The sequence below is a fragment of the Dendrobates tinctorius genome, unplaced genomic scaffold (assembly GCF_039654945.1).
Source record: "Dendrobates tinctorius isolate UK_male_01 unplaced genomic scaffold, ASM3965494v1 ptg000075l, whole genome shotgun sequence".
Taxonomy (NCBI): domain Eukaryota; kingdom Metazoa; phylum Chordata; class Amphibia; order Anura; family Dendrobatidae; genus Dendrobates; species Dendrobates tinctorius.
This window is the reverse complement of record NW_027361743.1, coordinates 43095124-43115141: the sequence shown is the minus strand read 5'-3', so window position 1 is coordinate 43115141 and position 20018 is coordinate 43095124. Positions and strand designations below refer to the sequence as shown.

Sequence of the window (20018 nt, the reverse complement as noted above, 5' to 3'; positions counted from 1 at the left end):
CCATAGACTTGCATTGTCAATATTGATCCAATACTCAGATCGAAATCGGACATGCCACTGCTTTTACCCTCAGACCACTCTGTACAAGGAAAAAAAATCGGACGTGTTCACAGCCCCATAGAATAACATGGATACGAGTGGGATCCGTCAAAACCACAGATAGCGCTTGTCCGATTTAAATGGTCGTTTGCACGAGCCCTTTTGGTGACCTTTATCTCTGGGTGGGTTGGTAAAACCAAATAAAACCCACCTGTTCACGTATGTTATCTCACTATCCAGATGAACAACCATTTATAGCATTTTTAGTTGTCATATTTGCAAAATGTAGTAATTGTATTTTACAAGATTCAACCTTTACAGTGGATCTGTCACCAGATTTAACAATACATACGGCATCCATTATTTATAGATACATTAGACCAGATGAGACAAATTTTGTCTAAAATAAACGTCAGAGTTATGGAATAAACTTTTATAAAAGTTAATCTAAATCCTTGCCCAACTATCACCTCTGATGGCCTTTGACCTCATGATTCTCATTTGGCCTGACATGCACTGTGAGCTGTGAGGTCTTATATAGACAGGTGTGCGCCTTTACAAATCAAGTCCTATCAGTTTAATAAAACACAGCTGGACTCCAATGAAGGAGTAGAACCATCTCAAGGAGGATCACAAGGAAATGGACAGCATGTGACTTAAATATGAGTGTCAGAGCAAAGGGTCTGAATACCTATGACCATGTGATATTTCAGTTTTTCTTTTTTAATAATTTTGCAAAAATTGCTACATTTCTATTATTTTTCAGTCAAGATGGGGTGCAGAGTGTACATTAATGAGAAAAAAAATGAACTTTTTGAATTTACCAAATGGCTGCAATGAAACAAAGAGTGAAAAATTTAAATAGGTCTGAATACTCTCCGTACCCACTGTACATCAGTAAAGTCAGGTCATAGAGATCCATTTAACAATACATACGGTTTGTATTGTGAAATATTGAGACAAATCTGCTTTATCATTTATGTAAGGTCTAGTAAAGCAAAATAGATAAATATATCCGATTTGTGTTAAATATTCATTTCCATTATTTTGCAGGTGTATGAGCACCAGGACGGAAGTAAATCTCTAAAGCTTGGAGACTTTGGACTGGCCACCGTAGTTGATGGACCTCTTTACACTGTGTGTGGAACCCCAACATATGTAGCTCCAGAAATCATTGCAGAGACTGGGTAAGGCTTGGTATTCATACATTGTAAAAAAATAAATTATAAATCACTTTGAAAGATAACATGTTCCCTGCACTTTGAAAACGTCTAATTTACCAGCAAATTTTTTTCAAACAGCGCCACTACTGTCCACAGTCTGTGTCTCGTACTGCAGCTCACTGTAAATCCCAAGCACATCATTTCTCAACCTGAAACAAAACCACTTTTCATTGCATAATAGTATGTTCATGTGAGGGAGGAACAGGGCGGTAGTCGTGGCTGATAGAGTTTGCGTTAGTGCGCCCTGCCTTCCCATCACACACACATACTGTTCATAGCTCTGCATACCTGTGGTTTCTTCACTGGTACTGTCAGGGTCCTTTGTACATTTCTGAAGGCTTCTTCAACTTTCAAACAAGTAACTTTACTGATTCTGGTACACAGCATATTTGGATTGTTTACAGCATCAACATCAGGTTTAACAACGTGCAACTCCTCCTCTGTCCCTGTCCTTTTCTCTCTGTCACTAAGTTCGCTTCTGGGATGGGCCGTACCTTTCAATCCCTCATCGTCCTCTCTGTTCAGTCTTACTCCATTTGGGGACTCCCTCAGCTGTTTCTCCCTGGTTCTGAGGCCATCAGCCAACACAATAAGCTGCCACATGATGAGCGACCTCCCCATACTGCTTAGTCTTCTCTAGCACCTGCAGTCCCACTAATACTGCACTGCTAGCACTGTTTCGGCTGCTCCTTCTGATGAGGTCCTGGTCACGGATACTGTATGGCTGGGCCTTAACTTCCTTAACATTGCGTTGCACAGTGTTGCCCGGAGCTTGTTAGCCCAAGTGAGCTGCGTGGGTGCCCTGGCCCCAACTAACTTCTATAAGGAAGTCCTTCCTGCCTTATCCATTGTGCTCCTCCTATTTTAACTATTTACAAAGCTATAACTACAACTATAATGTACCCCATCTTGTGACCAAATTTGGGTACTACACTCACCCTACCAGTACAATGACATTACACATATACAGTACAGAGCAAAAGTTTGGACACACCTTCTCATTCAAAGAGTTTTCTTTATTTTCATGACTATGAAAATTGTAGATTGACTCTAAAGGCATCAAAGCTATGAATTAACACATGTGGAATTATATAATTAACAAAAAAAGTGTGAAACAACTGAAAATACTGTTTTTCTTATATTCTAGGTTCTTCAAAGTAGCCACCTTTTTGCTTTGATTACTGCTTTGCACACTCTGGGCATTCTCTTGATGAGCTTCAAGAGGTAGTCACCGGAAATGGTCTTCCAACAGTGTTGAAGGAGTTTCCAGAGATGCTTAGCACTTGTTGGCTCTTTTGCCTTCACTCTGCAGCCCAGCTCACCCCAAACCATCTTGATTGGGGTCCATTCATTCACCTTTTCTGCGTCGCACAAAGACACGGTGGTTGGAACCAAAGATCTCAAATTTGGACTCATCAGACCAAAGCACAGATTTCCACTGGTCCAATGTCCATTCCTTGTGTTCTTTAGCCCAAACAAGTCTCTCCTGCTTGTTGCCTGTCCTTAGCAGTGGTTTCCTAGCAGCTATTTCACCATGAAGGCCTGCTGCACAAAGTCTCCTCTTGACAGTTGTTGTAGAGATGTGTCTGCTGCTAGAACTCTGTGTGGCAGTGACCTGGTCTCTAATCTGAGCTGCTGTTAACCTGCGATTTCTGAGGCTGGTGACTAGGATGAACTTATCCTCCGCAGCAGAGGTGACTCTTGGTCTTCCTTTCCTCGGGTGGTCCTCATGTGAGCCAGTTTCTTTGTAGCGCTTGATGGTTTTTGCCACTGCACTTGGGGACACTTTCAAAGTTTTCCCAATTTTTCGGACTGACTGACCTTCATTTCTTAAAGTAATGATGGCCACTCGTTTTTCGTTGCTTAGATGCTTTTTTCTTGCCATAATACAAATTCTAACAGTCTATTCAGTAGGACTATCAGCTGTGTATCCACCAGACTTCTGCACAACACAACTGATGGTCCCAACCTCATTTATAAGGCAAGAAATCCCACTTATTAAACCTGACAGGGCACACCTGTGAAGTGAAAACTATTTCCAGTGACTACCTCTTGAAGCTCCTCAAGAGAATGCCAAGAGTGTGCAAAGCAATAATCAAAGCAAAAGGTGGCTACTTTGAAAAACCTGGAATATAAGACATATTTTCAGTTGTTTCACACTTTTGTTAATTATATAATTCCACATGTGGTAATTCATTGTTTTGATGCCTTCAGAGTGAATCTACAGTTTTCATAGTCATGAAAATAAAGAAAACTCTTTGAATGAGAAGGTGTGTCCAAACTTTTGGTCTGTACTGTATGTTACATAGATATACAAGATATATACATACAGCAGCAATAAATACAACCGGGACATACTTAAGGGGTTAGCAAGAGATGGACTTTACAACCCCTTACATTCACACATGGCAATTTTTCAATTTTTTTGCTCCAATTTTTTATCTATGTTTTACAGTACCAGCAAAGGGAATACGATTTCAAAAATCTCATGTACGCGATTGATTTTCCCCATACATTTTTTGTAAGCTGCAGCATGTCAATTCTTTCAGACTTTTTGCAGTTTTTCACCCATTCAAATGAATACAAAAAATGCATTAAACACTGCAAAAACGCTCTTAAAACGCGACAAAAAAGCACACAAAATGTGCTTATTGTACGCAAATTGTATGCAGAGTTTTTCCAGCCACTGTTTTTTTTTTCGTGTAGAAAAACATGCGGATAAAGCTCTGTGTATACCCTTATACCTCATTAATTTCCTGGTTCCAAGTGCTGACCAACAATTGAGGGGTCAGGGCTAGGGCTCTGAGGGGTCAGGGTTAGGGCTTAGTCACATGTCAGTTTTTCACGTACGAGTGCTATCTGTGTTTTTCATGAATATCACTCGTACCTATGACCGTCTATGGGGCTTTTCACTTGTCTGTCATTTTTTGCCAACTGATTGGTCCATGCAAAATCACGGGACATGTCTGATATTCAGGGCCGGACTGGGACTAAAATTCAGCCCTGGCATTTGAAGTTACACAGGCCCACTAGTCACATGGTGACTATATAATATCTTTGTACAGTTGTAGTTTACAAGAAGTGAGAGGAGATTAACACGACTATATAACATGTAGTCAGAGCTGTGCCCAGTATTTCAGCTCAGTCCTATTTATTGCTTTTAGGTACAGTACTCCTCCCAAATCTCTGTCCCCTTTTGTATGCATGATTACAGAATTCCTGGCAGAACTGCTCTCTATTGGGCAACCAGACCCCCTGGTCATAGCCGCCCCTATCATACCTCCCAACTTTCGAAGAAGGGAAAGACGGACAAAGACTGCGGCGCGCGCAGCGCGCCGCTGTAAATTTTGGCCACGCCCAACCACACCCATTTCACAACTAGTCACACCCATGTCCACACCTAATCGCACCCATTTAGCACTGCTGATCACACTGACTGGTACTGAGGGCACAGTGGCTGGCATTATGGGCACACTGACTGGCACTAAGGAAGAGAGAAAACAGAGAGAGAGAGAAAAAAGAAAACAGAGAGAGCGAGAAAGAAAGGGGAAAGAAAGAAAGAACAGTGAGAGACAAAGAAAGAACAGTGAGAGACAGAGAAAGAACAGAGAGAGAAAGAAAGAGGGGAAAGAAAGAAAGAAAGAACAGAGAGAGACAGAGAGAACAGAGAGAGAAAGAAAGAAGTAAAGAAAAGAAAGAAAGAACAGAGAGAAAGAGAGGAAAGAAAAAGAAAGAAAGAAAGAGGGGAAGAAAGAACAGAGAGAAAAAAGAAAGATTAGAGAGAGAAAGAAAGAACAGAGAGAGAAAGAAAAAGAAAGAAAGATTCTACAAAGATACTATAGCAGCCCGGCTCCCATTGTAATGCCCACCTGAGCCTCCCGATGCAGGACCCATCATGATCCGCTCACATGGCCGGCATCCCCGATTCCAAGGCGATCCTGCTGTCTGCGCTGTCGGAGGAGGACACGGTGATGGATCTGAAGCATTCCTGGTTCCGTCACAATCTCCTCAAGAAATGATCTCATTTCCGGTCAGCTTCCAGCACATCACTTCAGGTGGAACGTCATGTGTGTGTTTTAAAATGCTCCTCGGGGCTCCGCCGTGTACTCCTGTGTCCGTGGGAAAAGCACGCTTCGTATGCTTTGTACACACTTGGCTCCGCTCCGTACATCCCGTACACATATGGCTCCACTCCTTACACACACGGCTCCACTCCGTCCACCTCGTACACGCGTGGCTCCTCTCCGTACACCTCGTACACGCGCGGCTCCGCTCCGTACACCTCGTACACGCGCGGCTCAGCTCCGTACACCTCGTACACGCGCGGCTCCGCTCCGTACACCTCGTACACGCGCGGCTCCGCTCCGTACACCTCGTACACGCGCGGCTCCGCTCCGTACACCTCGTACACGCGCGGCTCCGCTCCGTACACCTCGTACACGCGCGGCTCCTCTCCGTACACCTCGTACACGCGCGGCTCCTCTCCGTACACCTCGTACACGCGCGGCTCCTCTCCGTACACCTCGTACACGCGCGGCTCCTCTCCGTACACCTCGTACACGCGCGGCTCCACCTCGTACACACACACACGGCTCCTCTCCGTACAACTCATACACACACGGCTCCTCTCCGTACACCTCATACACACACGGCTCCTCTCCGTACACCTCATACACACACGGCTCCTCTCCGTACACCTCATACACGCGCGGCTCCACCTCGTACACACACACGGCTCCTCTCCGTACACCTCATACACACACGGCTCCTCTCCGTACACCTCATACACGCGCGGCTCCACCTCGTACACACACACGGCTCCGCTCCGTACACCTCATACACACGGCTCCTCTCCGTACACCTCGTACACACGGCTCCGCTCCGTACACCTCGTACACACGGCTCCGCTCCGTACACCTCGTACACACGGCTCTGCTCCGTACATCTCATACACACACAGCTCTGCTACATCCACACTGTAAATCCTGACCCCACACATACTTACCTCAACCAGCACCATGACAACAGCAAAGCAGAGTCTTGCAGACGGTAGCAAGACTGAGCGCACAGGACCTGTGATGAGGTCACAGGAGGGGCGGAGTTAGGGGGTGATACGATCGGGGGTCTGGACAAAGGCTCCTGATCATGTGACCCCCTGACTCCTCCCCTCCTGTGACCTCATCACAGGTCCTGCCAACAGAGCGAGCAGGCAAGCGAGTGCGACGCTGTGAGTGGCTGCGGGGGGGGGGTGCGGGGGGGGGCGTGGCGGCTTATCTCCTTGCAGTGCGGGAGGAACTTGAATCTATCACCGCCGTGCCCGCAGAGGGCCGGCGGCAGGAGCCACAGTGGCCGCAGCAGCTGGCAAGCGGCCAGAAGTTCGGTCGCTGCCGCCCGCGGCCCACATGACAGCGGCCCAGCGGGAAAATGCCCGGTTGGTTATATTGCCAATCCGGGCCTGCTGATATTGATCTGAGCGTCTGATCAAACCTGGCAATGATTGAGGGTTCGGCTTAAAAATCAGATGGCACTCGGATGCCATATGAATGCTGTCAGCTTTTCACTGACTGATAGATAGGAGAAAGTGTGGAACCGTTTTTTTTCCTCATCACTGAAAAAAACTGATGAAACTCTGACAGAACTCGGTATGTTTTTCTTGTACATTGAAAAACTAACGTGTAAATGAGCCTTTAGTTGTTTCTCTACCCTGGGCACATATTCTGTATTCATCCTAGCCCTGCATATACATATATTGGCGCATATACATATATTGGCAGAAGTAGGGTGGTCTGCCTGTCACCCAGTCCCATTGAAGCCCATATTTCACTAGGTATGCTTTTTTTCACACATAGTGGGGGAAATAAGTATTTGATCCCTTGCTGATTTTGTAAGTTTGCCAACTGACAAAGACATGATCAAAATTTTAAGGGTAGGTTAATTTTCACATTGAAAGATAGAATATCAAAAATAAAATCACATTATATAAATGTATTTGCATTTTGCAGTGAGAAATAAGTATTTGATCCCTCTGGCAAACGAGACTTAATACTTGGTGACAAAACCCTTGTTGGCAAGCACAGCAGTCAGACATTTTTCGTAGTTGATGATGAGGTTTGCCACATGTGAGGTGAAATTTTAGTCCACTCCTCTTTGCAGATCATCTCTAGATCATTAAGATTCTGAGGCTGTCACTTGTCAACTCGGAGCTTCAACTCCCTCCATAAGTTTTCTATGGGAATAAGGTCTGGAGACTGGCTAGGCCACTCCATGACCTTAATGTGCTTCTTTTTGAGCCACTCCTTTGTTGCCTTGGCTGTATGTTTTGAGTCATTGTCTTGCTGGAAGACCCAGCCACGACCCATTTTTAATGTCCTGGCGGACAATTCTCCCATTGATGTGGTAAAGTAATCCTGTGCCCTTAGCAGTGAAACACCCCAAAAACATAATGTTTCCACCTCCATGCTTGACAGTAGTGACGGTGTTCTTTGGGTCATAGGCAGCATTTCTCTTCCCCCAAACACAGCGAGTTGTGTTAGGGTATGTTTCCACGGTCCGGATTACATCAGGGTTAGCTGCAGTTTGAAATCCCGTCTCCACTATGCGTACTAAAATGTGGGTGACAGACCCACGAATCCGGACATTCGGTGCGTCTTTATAGAACGCAGCATGTCATACAGTATATGGATATGATGCGGTGATTCCTCTCCTCCAGACTCTGGGTACCATCCGCACATGAAGCACTCACTTTACGCATGGTGGGCATAGTCACGTGCGTAAAGTGAGCTTTCAATGCAATCCTATGGCGGCGGAATCACTGCGATTCCGCAAAATTAATGGACATGCTGCGGATTTTTCCGCAATGCAATTCTGCAGTGGAAAAATCCGCAGCATTGGCACAGCAACGGCGGAATCTCATAGGATTGCATGGGATGCGTTTTAACTAGCGTTTTTTAAGCGTTTCCGCGGCGGCCTTGCAATGTGGGCGACACAGCCTTACGGCATAATGTGTTACCAACAGTTTTCTTGATGACTGTGGTCCCAGCTGCCTCCGTGTAGTTTTAAGCTGATCTCTCATATGCCTCATGATCAAGAATACCTCACGAGGTGATATTTTGCATGGTGTCCCAGATCGATGTCGATTGACAGTCATTTTGGATTTCTTCCATTTTCTTATTATTGCATCAACAGTTGTCTCCTTCTCACCCTGCATCTTACTTATGGTTTTATAGCCCATTCCAGCTTTGTTCAGGTCTATGATCTTCTCCCTGATATCCTTATAAAGCTCTTTGGTCTTGCCCATGTTGTAGAGGTTAGAGTCTGACTGATTGAGTCTGTCTGTAGATAGGGGTCTTTTATAAGACAGCTGTCTTTAATGCAGGTAACAAGTTGATTGGGAGCATCTATTTGGTCTGTAGGAGCCAGAACTCTTAATGGTTGGTAGGGGATCAAATACTTATTTCACACTGCAAAATCCAAATACATTTATATAATTTATACAATGTGATTTTATGGATTTTATTTTTGAAATTCTATCTCTCAATATTAAAATTAACCTACCCTTAAAATTATAGACTATCCATGTCTTTGTCAGTGGGCAAACTTGCAAAATCTGCAAGGAATCAAATACTTATTTCCCCCACTGTGTAAACCCGGAGCTCTGAGCTACAAAAACATCCAGATTTGCTACCTCGTCAGTCTCTGATGGTCACAACCATTGATTTCTTACATTCGTATTTGGTTAGGTCCACGATATGATTTTTAGTTGTTTTATTTTACTATTGTTTGAATAATTTTATTCCTTTCTTGTATTTGTCCAGATATGGATTAAAGGTGGATATCTGGGCCGCTGGTGTAATTACTTACATCCTACTTTGTGGCTTCCCTCCATTCCGTGGGTAAGTTTCTTATTGCAAATATTTCTATGTAAACTGATATATTTATGGACTTGTATAATAGATTTATCATTTCCTTTTTTTCTCCTTATTCCCTGTACAGCACATAAAATAATTGTAGACCGTTATTGGGGGCCATATATCTTCTGTAATGTGTCACCCTATAAACCTGGAGGACAATTACAATGAGGCCAGGTCCAGACGAGGGAATCTTCTGTATGTGTGCTGTCCGTGTTCACATTGGATAGCACATGGGGCAATGATACTAATGGCAGTCTGCCACTAGTATCTCCTCAATTTTGGATGAGACTCATCTATTGAATCTATGGGAACGCAAAAGCCAAAAAAAGTGAATGCCTCTCGGGTCATCCATATTCCATTTGTTTTTTAAGGATAGATTGAATAATATTGGAAACTGTATTTGGTTGGGTCATTTTTTTTTAACTGCTGGTATATGAAAGCGGATGCCTGACGGGACAGAGACAATGAACATACGGATGGAATACAGATGACAAAACTGGTGAAAAGGATCCTTTTTTCTGGATAAAAAACAGACATGTTCGCATGAACCTGACCAAATAGGGCACACAAATTAGGTCCCATTTAGATAAAAATAAATAAATAATTTCAAGGGTAGATATTCTCTTTTGTTACTGTCACCATATTTAGGGCTTGTTCAGATGAGCATATAATCAGTCCGTGCGGTGTCCGTGTGCACCACAGACCACCTATGGAGAGCACACATACCTACTATAGCCACGGTGCCAGAGCACTTGGACGATTTTCCATGAGGCCTGATGATTAGCATGGAAAAAAATCACAGCATGTGATACACTGTACCCACCCAAATAATGTATGTAATGTAAACCCATTCACAATGCGGACGAGCAGGTACACATGCAGTCAGTCACGTCCGCAGTTTGCAGATTGCACTGGCCATTCACCCATCTGATTTTTTTTTTAAACAGATCCATGTGTCCATTCTGTTAAACTCAGTGTATGTCCTATTTTTTTCCGTTTTTAGAAATCAAACTCAGTCAATCAAGTTTATAGGGATCTGTTAAAAATATGAAAAATGGGAGATATCTGTTTTAAATACATAATGGCTGATTAGAATATTGAGGCATGTTCATATGCTGTGGTCAAAAACCACAGCAGCACTGAGCTGCTGAGATCTTCCAACTGCTCCTTGAAGAGTAAGGCTACTTTCAGACTTCAGATTTTTAAATCCGGCGGGCTGCGGCGAAAAGTTGTCAAACCTGATCCGGTAGAAGCCGCAGTTTGCAGATTGCACTGGCCATTCACCCATCTGATTTTTTTTTTAAACAGATCCATGTGTCCATTCTGTTAAACTCAGTGTATGTCCTATTTTTTTCCGTTTTTAGAAATCAAACTCAGTCAATCAAGTTTATAGGGATCTGTTAAAAATATGAAAAATGGGAGATATCGGTTTTAAATACATAATGGCTGATTAGAATATTGAGGCATGTTCATATGCTGTGGTCAAAAACCACAGCAGCACTGAGCTGCTGAGATCTTCCAACTGCTCCTTGAAGAGTAAGGCTACTTTCAGACTTCAGATTTTTAAATCCGGCGGGCTGCGGCGAAAAGTTGTCAAACCTGATCCGGTAGAAGCCGCAGCCCGCCGGGTCATCTGTTGAGGCCGGAGACGGTGCAGGAGAGGGAGAGGGCGAGAGAGTCTTCGGGCATGCGCAGTGGAAAAAAGCGGTCCGGCGCTGTCAAAAAACGTTGCAGGGAACGTTTTTTGTAGACGCCGGACAGGCATTTTTTGCTGTATCCGGCAAAAGCCGGACACGCCGCATAGCCATCAGGCGCAATGCGGCGATAATGCTAGTCTATGGGGAAAAATGCCGGATCCGGGTTTTACATTTTTCGCCGCATCGCGCCTGATGCTTAAAAACTGAAGTCTGAAAGTAGCCTAACTAAAACCTTCTAATGTTTTTTCATATTTCATTGACCTTATAATTAAAAGCAGGTTGGTGGGGTCCTGGTCCTGTGTGCTCCTGTTTGCTGAGCTGCGCGCTCTTTTCTGCTGAGTCATGCGCTCCTGTCTGCTAAGCGGTGTGCTCCGTCTGCTGAGCGGTGCGCTCCGGTCTGCTAAACTGTGCTTTCCTGTCTGCTGAGTTGTGCTTTCCTGTATGCTGATTTGCGCGCTCCTGTCTGCTGAATTGCAAGCATCTGTCCGCTGAGTTGCGTGCTCCTATCTGCTGAGTTGTGTGCTCATGTCTGCTGGTTTGCCTGTTCCTGTCTGCTGAGATGTGCGCTTCTGCCTGTTGATCTATGCTCTCCTGTCTGTTAAGCTGCGTGCTCCTGTCTGTTGAGTCGTGCGCTTCTGTCTGCTGAGTCTTATGCTCCTGTCAGCTGAACTATGCTTTCCTCTCTGCCGAGTTGTCCTTTCCTGTGTGCTGAGATTTTATTTCCTGTCTGCTGAATTGCATGCTTCTATCTGCTGAGTTGTGCACTCATGTCTGTTGGTTTGCACGCTCCTGTCTGCTGAGCTATGCTCTCCTGTCTGCTGAGCTATGCTCTCCTGTCTGCTGAGCTATGCTCTCCTGTCTGCTGAGCTATGCTCTCCTGTCTGCTGAGTTGCGCGCACCTGTCTGCTGAGCTATGCTCTCCTGTCTGCTGAGCTATGCTCTCCTGTCTGCTGAGCTATGCTCTCCTGTCTGCTGAGCTATGCTCTCCTGTCTGCTGAGCTATGCTCTCCTGTCTGCTGAGCTATGCTGTCCTGTCTGCTGAGCTATGCTCTCCTGTCTGCTGAGCTATGCTCTCCTGTCTGCTGAGCTATGCTCTCCTGTCTGCTGAGCTATGCTCTCCTGTCTGCTGAGCTATGCTCTCCTGTCTGCTGAGCTATGCTCTCCTGTCTGCTGAGCTATGCTCTCCTGTCTGCTGAGCTATGCTCTCCTGTCTGCTGAGCTATGCTCTCCTGTCTGCTGAGCTATGCTCTCCTGTCTGCTGTGCTTTGCGTTCCTGTCTTTTGAGCTGATTTTTGGCACCTTTGTGTCCATACAGCCTAAGGTTATGTTATCTCTTGGTGTTTTCCTTGCCAAATTTGTGAAGTAGACAAAAAAATTACCTGCTGTAAGGAAATGTAAATTTTCTTACAGCAACGTATTTTTTCATTTTGTTTCTGTCTTGGGTTTTGTCTATTTTATGGCCAGTGTGAACATACTCCTATTTTAACATGCATACCAACTTGTACTCCAGATCATTTTTTTCGGTTTAAAATTTCTGAAGTGTTAAAACTGTTGTGGATTTCTCATTGGTGAAGGTACAGATTTTATACTTATTTTAGCTGATGCATTGAAAAGAGTGAAATACGCACTGACAACGTCAGCTTTAATTGATATCTTTGAGCTTTCTAATCTGCGGCCAATTTCTACAGTATTTTTTGAGTGTGGGAATGAGATTTGTTTACGTTTCATTCATAACACTAGTTCTGCAATAAGTAATGAATTCGCAATGGAAAATAGGCGGCATTTACACTATGGAAGACCATCTCCTTAAGCAGGACGCCTCAGTGATATTTACATTTTTTACAATTTCTACCACCTTAAATGAAGTTGACTGAAAAATAAACATTAAGGGGATTACACTGTATTGCCTTGAAAAACATTTGTGTCGGAAGTTGAGTTTCCGTCCACTGACATGAATTTATATTCATTTTGAATTTTCTTTTATTTGTTCTTTTCTGTTTATATAAGTAGTGGAGACGACCAAGAAGCACTTTTTGATCAAATCCTAATGGGTCAAGTGGATTTCCCATCACCTTACTGGGATAATGTTTCTGAATCTGCTAAGGTAATATAAAGAGTCTTATACTTCTAATTGTATGGTAATATGAGTGTTATTTGGGGCTCGAGGAGACATCCACATTTTCGGTCCAAGTGGGATCCAACAAAACATCGGATCGCACTCAGACCAATGCTATTCTATGGGGCTGTATACGTCGGTTTTTTTTTTCTCGCACTGCGTCGGTCGAAGGAAAGAATCAAAGCATGCCCAAGTTGGATCTGATATTCGGATCGCACTCGGCCATGGAAGTCAATGAGTCCATGGAAAACAGTGGACTGCACTCGGATGATATCCGATTTTCACACTGGAGAAGATGGAGACTCTTTTTTTCCATCTTCTCATCAAAATTAAATAACACTTTGCTGACATCAGAGTTTGATCAGAGTGTGATGAGCATAATCGGCGAGATTCTATTGGATGAGAGAATATACACTGGTGTGACCCCAGCCTCAGTCAGGGTCATTAGCACTTACCACCTACCCGGGTCATTTAATAGTTTTGCAGAATATTTAGGTTGGGGCTACAAAGCAACTTTGACAAACAGGCAAAAAAATCCAACTGGTTCTCTCTTTTTTTTTTTTGCTACTTACTTGTCCCAAGATATTACTGGTCTCAATGTGAGCACATTCACCGGCATTACGCAGTGTAGCAGCACAGCAGAGCCACGGCCAAAGTTGTCTTATGGCTTTAGCCTTAGATGTCCTTGGATATACTCTTCAGACATAATGGAAATTTTTGCTGAATGCACAACTCAAGAAATTTGGTTGCAGGCCAGATGGGTATAATCTTGCAAACTTGCAATGATGCAGTCTTAAAGGTGTTGTCCGACATTATAATATTTTTTAAGCATCAATTCATTAAAAATAATAAGCAAAGGCATATTTACCTTCCAGCGCTCCCACTGATCCAGTGCAGTCTGCGCCAGAGTTCTGCTGTATACGGAAGTCACATCACCAGTGCAGTCTGTAATTGGCTGCAGCGGTCAAGTGACTAGAGAAACATCCTATGGCACGCTATTCTGGTCACCTGACTGCTGCAGCCAATCACATGGAACAGACACCGCTTCCAGACCTCCTGTGTTGGATCAGTGGGGGCACTGGAAGGTATGTCTCCGTTTATTAGTTCTACTTATTCCATGCCTAAAACTAAATATTTTACTGTTGAATAACCACTTTAACCTGATTTTTATGAAGCCGCGGTCAGCGATGGTTTGTACCCCTGGGTATAGATCTGTACCGTTCTGCTGCTACTATACGTACACCATTCTCAGCCATAGGCAATGCATTCGCTGCCGTATGGTGTCCTCACAATGCTTTCCAAAATTGTAGCTACTCAGAATACAAGGGCATAAAATTATATGGGTGCTAAATAAGAGATCCATGTGGCACAGATCCTATGCTTGAGCCATTACTACTGGACAGGACACGAGTGTTGCATGGCTAAGAGCCCTGTTGGGATTAAAATGTCACCAGTTAATTACTATACAAGAAAAACAGCAACCAAATCATTGAGTTTTGTGGAATGTTATTTTTTGCTTCCCATTTTAGGTTCTTTTTCATCATCCGCTTATAAGAACAGTGAGGAGACAATTGGGAGCGTTAAGAATAATCCTCAGCCTATTCATTGCCAATCATCTCAGTCTACCTTGTCATACATCCAGTATAATGGCGCACGTCCTTGTGCCGGATATGTAGCACTTGTGTAGACGAGTTTAGTAACGCTTTTTTTCTTCCTTCATACTTTTTGGTGAGGGCTGTGGCTTTAACCAGTTCTCCTCCTTTGTTCCTATCTTTGTTCAAACCAACGTTGCCAGACATCTTCAAAATGGTGACCATGGCATTATTTTGGCATATGAAATATAAGCCAATGGTCTGGTGAATTCTGGTAAAGACATGATAGAAACGGATTAGTGGTGAGTGAATGTGCTGGTATAAGGTGTTATCTGACCATGCTCCTTTACTAACCGAGTATCTTCGGCATGCTCGAAAAATATGTTCGACTCCCCGTGGCTGCATGTATCGTAGCTGTCTGACTGCCGCAACACATATAGGGATTGCCTGTTTGTTAGGCCATCCCTGCAAGTGTTGTGGCTGTCAAACAGCCGTGAGACATGCAGGCGTGGCGAGTCGAACATATTTTTCAAGCACAAAGGAGATACTCGGTTAGCCCCCGAGCATGCTCAGATAACACCTTCACCACGCATGTTCATTCATCACTACAACTGATAAAAACAGAAATACTCAAGAGGAAATGAAATGTTATCCCTAGAAACAGCAGTGATTCCTAATACTAATGTAGATGCATTGAATGTGACACGAGAAAGGGCTGCTTGTGATTAGGCAGAGATATTAGGGCAATATATATTATAAATGGAGGTTTATCAGTTCTACAATCTCAGTCTTTGATTGAACAATCTGAAAAGTGAAATATTTTACTGTTGATGCCAGGAATAAATCTAGAGTTTTATTTCTAAGGATAGGGGGATTTCTATTGAAATAGTCGAGTTATTCTCCTAAATGTATGATAATATTACATTGATAGCATACAGCCAACACAATCGAGTCTCCTCTTGTTTCTTTTTTTCAGGGACTGATCACCATGATGCTACAGGTAGAAGTAGACCAGAGGTATTCTGCTCTGCAGGTTCTGGAACATCCATGGGTCAATGTAAGTGATATGCCAGCTATGATAAGGGGCTTACATCCGATACGGGCATGCCAGTCCCTTTTTCTATTGGGTAGCAAAAGCCTATGAAAGACTCATCTCTCCAGAAAAACACACTGTTCGCTGACAAGGGGCGAAGTGGAGGGAGAATTGGCTCAAAGGGGTATTCCCATTTCCAACATCCTATTTCAATATGTAGTAGGTGTGTGTAATAATAATATTAGCAGATATCTTCATTGAGAAATCTAGTACAGTTCTTCTGATTCACTATGTGTAGACATTGCGGTAGCTTAGGTATTCATCGATATAACTACTACCAACTACCTGTCACTTTATGAATGGTTGTTACCATGAATACCTAAGCTACTGTAATGTCCTACATAGGGAAAATGACATAGTTAATCAGAAGTACTATAATACATTTCTAATTGGAGATATTTGCTAACTGTATTATTATTACACTCTCTACGTATTGGGAATAGGGTCTAGGAAATGGGAACACTCCTTTAAAGACCTGTCATGGGGTCAGAAGTGGCCTTTTTGTGCTTATTTTATTCCTGCTGTTTTCCTGATTAGTCCATTTTTTTCTAAATCTACCATACAGTTCCAGAAATATGTTTTTTTATTTATTTAATGCTGATTGTTATGATGGTTCACAGGGAAATAATGCAGAGCAGCCTAAAGACCTGCCTCGAGAAAGTACTGTGAGCCACGCCCTATTGGTAATGACTATAGAAATAGGCACTAAAAGAAGATGCGCGTATCTCTGGAACCGTAGGATAGATTTAAAAAAGGATTACAAAAATAGGATAAAAAACTGATCACTTTTGACCCAGTGACAGGTTTCCCTTAAAGGTTGTGGAGATGAAAACAAGAACTAAGTTGTTCGGTCCAAGATGGCAAAACTCAGAGCAAAAATCAAAATAGCCCCTTATTATGGTGCCAGATACCTTTCTGACTGATTGCTTTGTATACCTTTACTATTGTTTTCAATATTCTGACCATAGCTGGAATGGGGAGTCCTTATCAGTGTTTCCAGTAGTCCTTTCAGTGACTGAAAAGTTCACAGTATTGATTTCCATTGAAATCAGTCTGAGCTCTGCAGTTGCTCTCACATGATGGCTTCTACAAACTCGTATTCTTTGACGTAGAAACAACATGGATGGCCATGTCTGAAATTCAGATGTACATGATCAGGCATTGCAGTACACTTGGAAGGTTGTGCACTGTCCTCATTTCTGACAATATGACGTTCTACTAATTGATCATTATCCAATCTTCCCAGGATGATGGTCTGCCTGAAAATGAGTATCCATTGTCGGTGGCTGGGAAGATCAAGAAACATTTCAATACAGGTCCAAAGCCGAACAGCACCACTGCTGGAGTCTCCGTCATTGCAGTAAGTCACTTACCTACTCCTACGATAATCATCCCCACATTGTACAGCCCTATACCGCATGTGTGTGGGATAATGTAGGACTAATCAGATACACTATTACTAGGTAAGGCTGTAGTGATTAGTGCATCTGTACATCATTAGTTTTAAGATTTTGTATACCAAGATGCAGACAAAGCTCTGCAAACTATAGGAGTAAACCTGAGCTTAAAGGGAATCTGTCAGCAGGTTTTTTGCTGCCTCATCTGAGAGCAGCGTAATGTGAGTAAAGAGAAGCTGAATCCAACAATGTATCACTTAAATTACTGGGTGCAGCCATTCTGACACAAATGGAGCTTTTAGATTTGGAGTAAAGCAGAGCTGAGAAATCTAACCCCGCCCTCACCAGGCTCTACATGTACAGGGTCCATAGACAGTGACCTGCTTATCACAGGAGGGGGCGCGTCTAGTCCAGCAATGTTAATCTCTTAGTGATAATTCCTTCACAGTTTGTAAACAACAGCACTCACTGTGACAAGTGACACATCCCTGAATTCTGTATTTCAGCCTCTCTCTTGCTATCTTCACATTACATCACAAAAACCTGCTGACATTCCCTTTAAGGGATCTGTTAACTGGGAACTATTGATAGATTTAGGCTATTAGTTTAAGTTTGGATATAAGCACATTAGGAGCTTTGCAATATATCGATTACATAGCTAATAGGCTAATAATATACTAGATACAGTGGATATATATCTGTATAATGAAATCATATTGTTCCTTTTAGATTGTAGATTCAAAAGGAGAACATAACAATAAGATTAAAAAACACATATGTAGCAGGTGGTGATTTATTTCCATGATTCACAGTAACATGGGTAGGTTGGTTGGACTTTTTGCTATCCACAGAGTATAGTAACAGATAGCAAAGCTCCAATTCACATAAGAAGAACACTCTCATACTTGTACAGGCTACAAACATGGCTGGTATGCTATATAATGATATGGAGATATGTATCAAAATGTGTCACTGCCACCAAATTCAGGATGTCACATGTATAAAGTGTAGTCAGCGGGCATCGAAAACATCCTGCCAGTTAAGACTTGTCTAAATTTACAGCCATTAAAAACATTTATTCTGGACAACACTTTTCATCCATTGCTCCCCAGAGCGAGAAGGACAGATTAACACCATTTTCTTAAGAGAACGAAATCTTATCAAGGATCAGGCTTGCGCTTTCCCTGCCAGACAGATAAGACTTAACTGCGTCAGCAGCACACTGACATTTGGCTTTACAGGGACATATAAAAAGCGCCCTCCAATCTAAGTACAGACAATCTTTGAGCACGTAACTGATGAAGGTCTGCACTGACCGAAACGTTTTGTTTGGTACTACAAATAAACTGTTCCATTTAAGCATTTGAGTGCCAGGATTTCATTATACTAGAAAGTCAGGTAAGACATTGACATCAGCGATACAATTATTATCAGTGCTAATAATTGACCTTTGGGGACAGGACGCTCATAAAGAAGTTACTCTGGAGATAATCCGTGTATCCTACAGAAATCTTAACTAGTCCCTAAATAGGCGGCCCTCCTAGTTCTAGAGAATACACAAGAACATAACAAGCATCCATTGAAATCAGTGGACCAATTACCCTGGTTATACTGTATGTATGTGTGTATATATATATATATATATATATATATATATATATATATATATATATATATATATTCAAACAATGTGAAAAACATATAGCCAGCTCACCATAAAGGAGTTCCTCTTGATGCAATAATCGGTGTTCACCCTATGCTTTGCACGGATCCAGGTAGGGAGTATGCCCCAACAAATAGAAATATGAGAAAATTGGGATCCAGCAAAAGGATGAAAGTTCACCAGATTTGTAAAAACTTCTTCTTTATTAATCCATTATGTCATAAAAAATATGAGGAACTCCAATCAATTAGTAGCATTCCAGCAAGGGACTACATGTTTCAGCACTATGTGCCTTCCTCACGGTCCTCAACCGTGAGGAAGGCACATAGTGCTGAAACATGTAGTCCCTTGCTGGAATGCTACTAATTGATTGGAGTTCCTCATATTTTTTATGACATAATGGATTAATAAAGAAGAAGTTTTTACAAATCTGGTGAACTTTCATCCTTTTGCTGGATCCCAATTTTCTTTATATATATATATATATATATATATATATATATATATAAAAATCTAGTCTTTTTACCCAAGTGGGCGTGGTCCTCCACTCCTCTCTGTGATTGTCTTCTTGAGGATCATGCCTACTTGGCTAAGAAGACTGGATTTATATACAGGGAAGAGGGAGCCAGGTCTCAGTCACAGACAGATGCGAGAACAAAAGCAAAACAAGGCCAGATTGAGAACAGGGGCATTTAGGTTAAAATAATAGCAAATTTATGGCTAGTGTCAGGAACTCTAACTGTCCATATTTTGGATGTACCACCTAGAACTCAGCCCTCTCTTCCAATTTCTCCATCTCATTACTTCTACTGAATTGGATTTACAGCACCATGGGGATTTACGGATCTGTACAGGGCCTGTCACACTAAGCGATATCGCTGTGTGTGATACTTATCTCCGACCCGCTCCCCCGCTGGTTATCGCTGATCGCGCGAGAACGTCCTGGACTGTTTCTCGTCGTCAGCTTCCTGCGGCGCTTCCTGTGGAGAGACGAGCGTGGAGCCGGGCGGGAGGACGCAGGATCGCCTTGTCTGACAGGTAAGTAGCGACCCCCGTCCCCAGCGATGTCGCTGGTGAGATCTGCCTGTGTGGCAGCTCACTAGCGACCACTTAGCGATGCACCAGCGATCCTGACCGCGTCATATCGCTGGTCGGGATCGCTGGTACATCGCTAAGTGTGACAGTACCTTTAGGTTAGCTCCAGTAGAAGCTTCATGGATATAAGAGTCACTGGTGTATAATATGGACGGTTAAACACCAGTACAAAATATCTGAATGAGTTAGACTT

The 20018-nt window shown here is 43.0% G+C and overlaps 1 protein-coding gene across 4 annotated transcripts in view; it reads left to right on the top strand.

The window, feature by feature from the left end:
• Positions 1 to 20018, top strand: part of DCLK1 (doublecortin like kinase 1) — a 575482-nt gene that overhangs the window by 507582 nt on the left and 47882 nt on the right. For 3 of the 4 annotated variants that reach the window (XM_073583216.1, XM_073583218.1, XM_073583220.1), the window contains 5 exons: positions 1093 to 1226; positions 9077 to 9154; positions 12877 to 12973; positions 15554 to 15634; positions 16917 to 17030. In XM_073583216.1, the coding sequence (XP_073439317.1) occupies positions 1093 to 1226; positions 9077 to 9154; positions 12877 to 12973; positions 15554 to 15634; positions 16917 to 17030 (504 nt within the window). The remainder of the gene's footprint in view (positions 1 to 1092; positions 1227 to 9076; positions 9155 to 12876; positions 12974 to 15553; positions 15635 to 16916; positions 17031 to 20018) is intronic. The other variant, XM_073583217.1, reaches the window with a different exon arrangement.